General features: G+C 33.9%; 1 protein-coding gene across 1 annotated transcript; it reads right to left on the bottom strand.

Annotated features, from left to right (window-relative positions):
• Positions 1-63: 63 nt before the first annotated feature.
• Tsp_14967 (putative protein tag-76) lies at positions 64-938 on the bottom strand (the record flags this gene model as incomplete). The annotated part of the gene is made up of 5 exons (XM_003370849.1): positions 895-938; positions 674-821; positions 415-602; positions 187-353; positions 64-140 (listed from the first exon to the last, which is right to left on the bottom strand). Coding segments are annotated over exons 1-5 (624 nt in total), but the record flags the coding sequence as incomplete, so codon positions are not given.
• Positions 939-1119: the final 181 nt, after the last annotated feature.

Below are 1119 nucleotides of genomic sequence, written 5' to 3'. Positions count from 1 at the left end.
TCGCCCTGTGGTGGATTCTTGAAGTCGGGTATCCAGTCTAAGCTGATTTGGATGAAATTTTACTTCACGTTCATCACCATTCAATATGTCGCAAATCAAATTTATCAGTGACTGACGCTTGTAAAAGCAACTGTGTGATACTAAAATCCATTTCAATTATTAAAAGTTTTTCACAAAAATGAAAACCAATTTCCATCACACCATCAATATTAATCGCTGGTCGAAAACCATCAATTACGCGCGCTGAAATGAACAAGCCTCTCCACAATTCAATGCCATATTTCATGTCCGCACCAGCACCTTGTGGAATGCAATAAAATGAATTCCTGACTGCTTTGAATGATTTCGACAATCTGAAATTATTTCAATTCATTTTCAAAAGTCATAAATTAAAATTGCTAAACAGAAATTTACTCGAATATTGGAGATGAACGCCCTTGTGCAAACAATATATCCAAAAATTGAATTGGACCCTTTTTACGTTCATCCAGTGAACCGGCTTCTGCATTTCGAAAGTCCAAATGAACCAGACCAGTGAATTTAATCAAAATTGACAACTCTGATGGCTTATTTTCTCGAGCGGTTTTGAAGGAAAATTTTTCCTTAAAATATAAAAATATTCATATTTAATAATTACAATTTATAAAACTCTGGATCAATTTTTAAAACGAACCGTATCTGCTTTTTCACTGACTTGCTTCAAATGTAATTTGTCAACTGTAAACAAAGTGCTCTTCCTATCATATGCTAATTTAAATGGATCACCAAAAATATCTGAACGCTTCACTGCATATGCCCAAAATATGTCACGATTGTCATCACTCCAACAGAAAATAAAAACACATTAAAACTATAATAAAACTTGACAACAAATTAAAATCGAACCAATTCAACTTTAAACGCGGATGTTGTATGTCGATGTGATATCTGTTAACCATAATATCACCTTTCTGTAATTTCATCAGTGGAAAATAATTGCATGCTAATTTTTATTCGGCTTGCCAACAGGTCCCGTATCCAGGTCGCTTCACTAATTCTTCCTAAAGAGCCCCCACCGCATCACACACAACATAGTAAATAATTTAATAAAACACTAATATACTTACTAAACGTACTGCA

Source organism: Trichinella spiralis, assembly GCF_000181795.1.
Source record: "Trichinella spiralis strain ISS 195 chromosome Unknown Scfld440, whole genome shotgun sequence".
NCBI classification, from domain to species: Eukaryota; Metazoa; Nematoda; class Enoplea; order Trichinellida; family Trichinellidae; genus Trichinella; species Trichinella spiralis.
The sequence above is the reverse complement of the archived record's forward strand: the minus strand, read 5'-3'. Positions and strand labels throughout refer to the sequence as shown.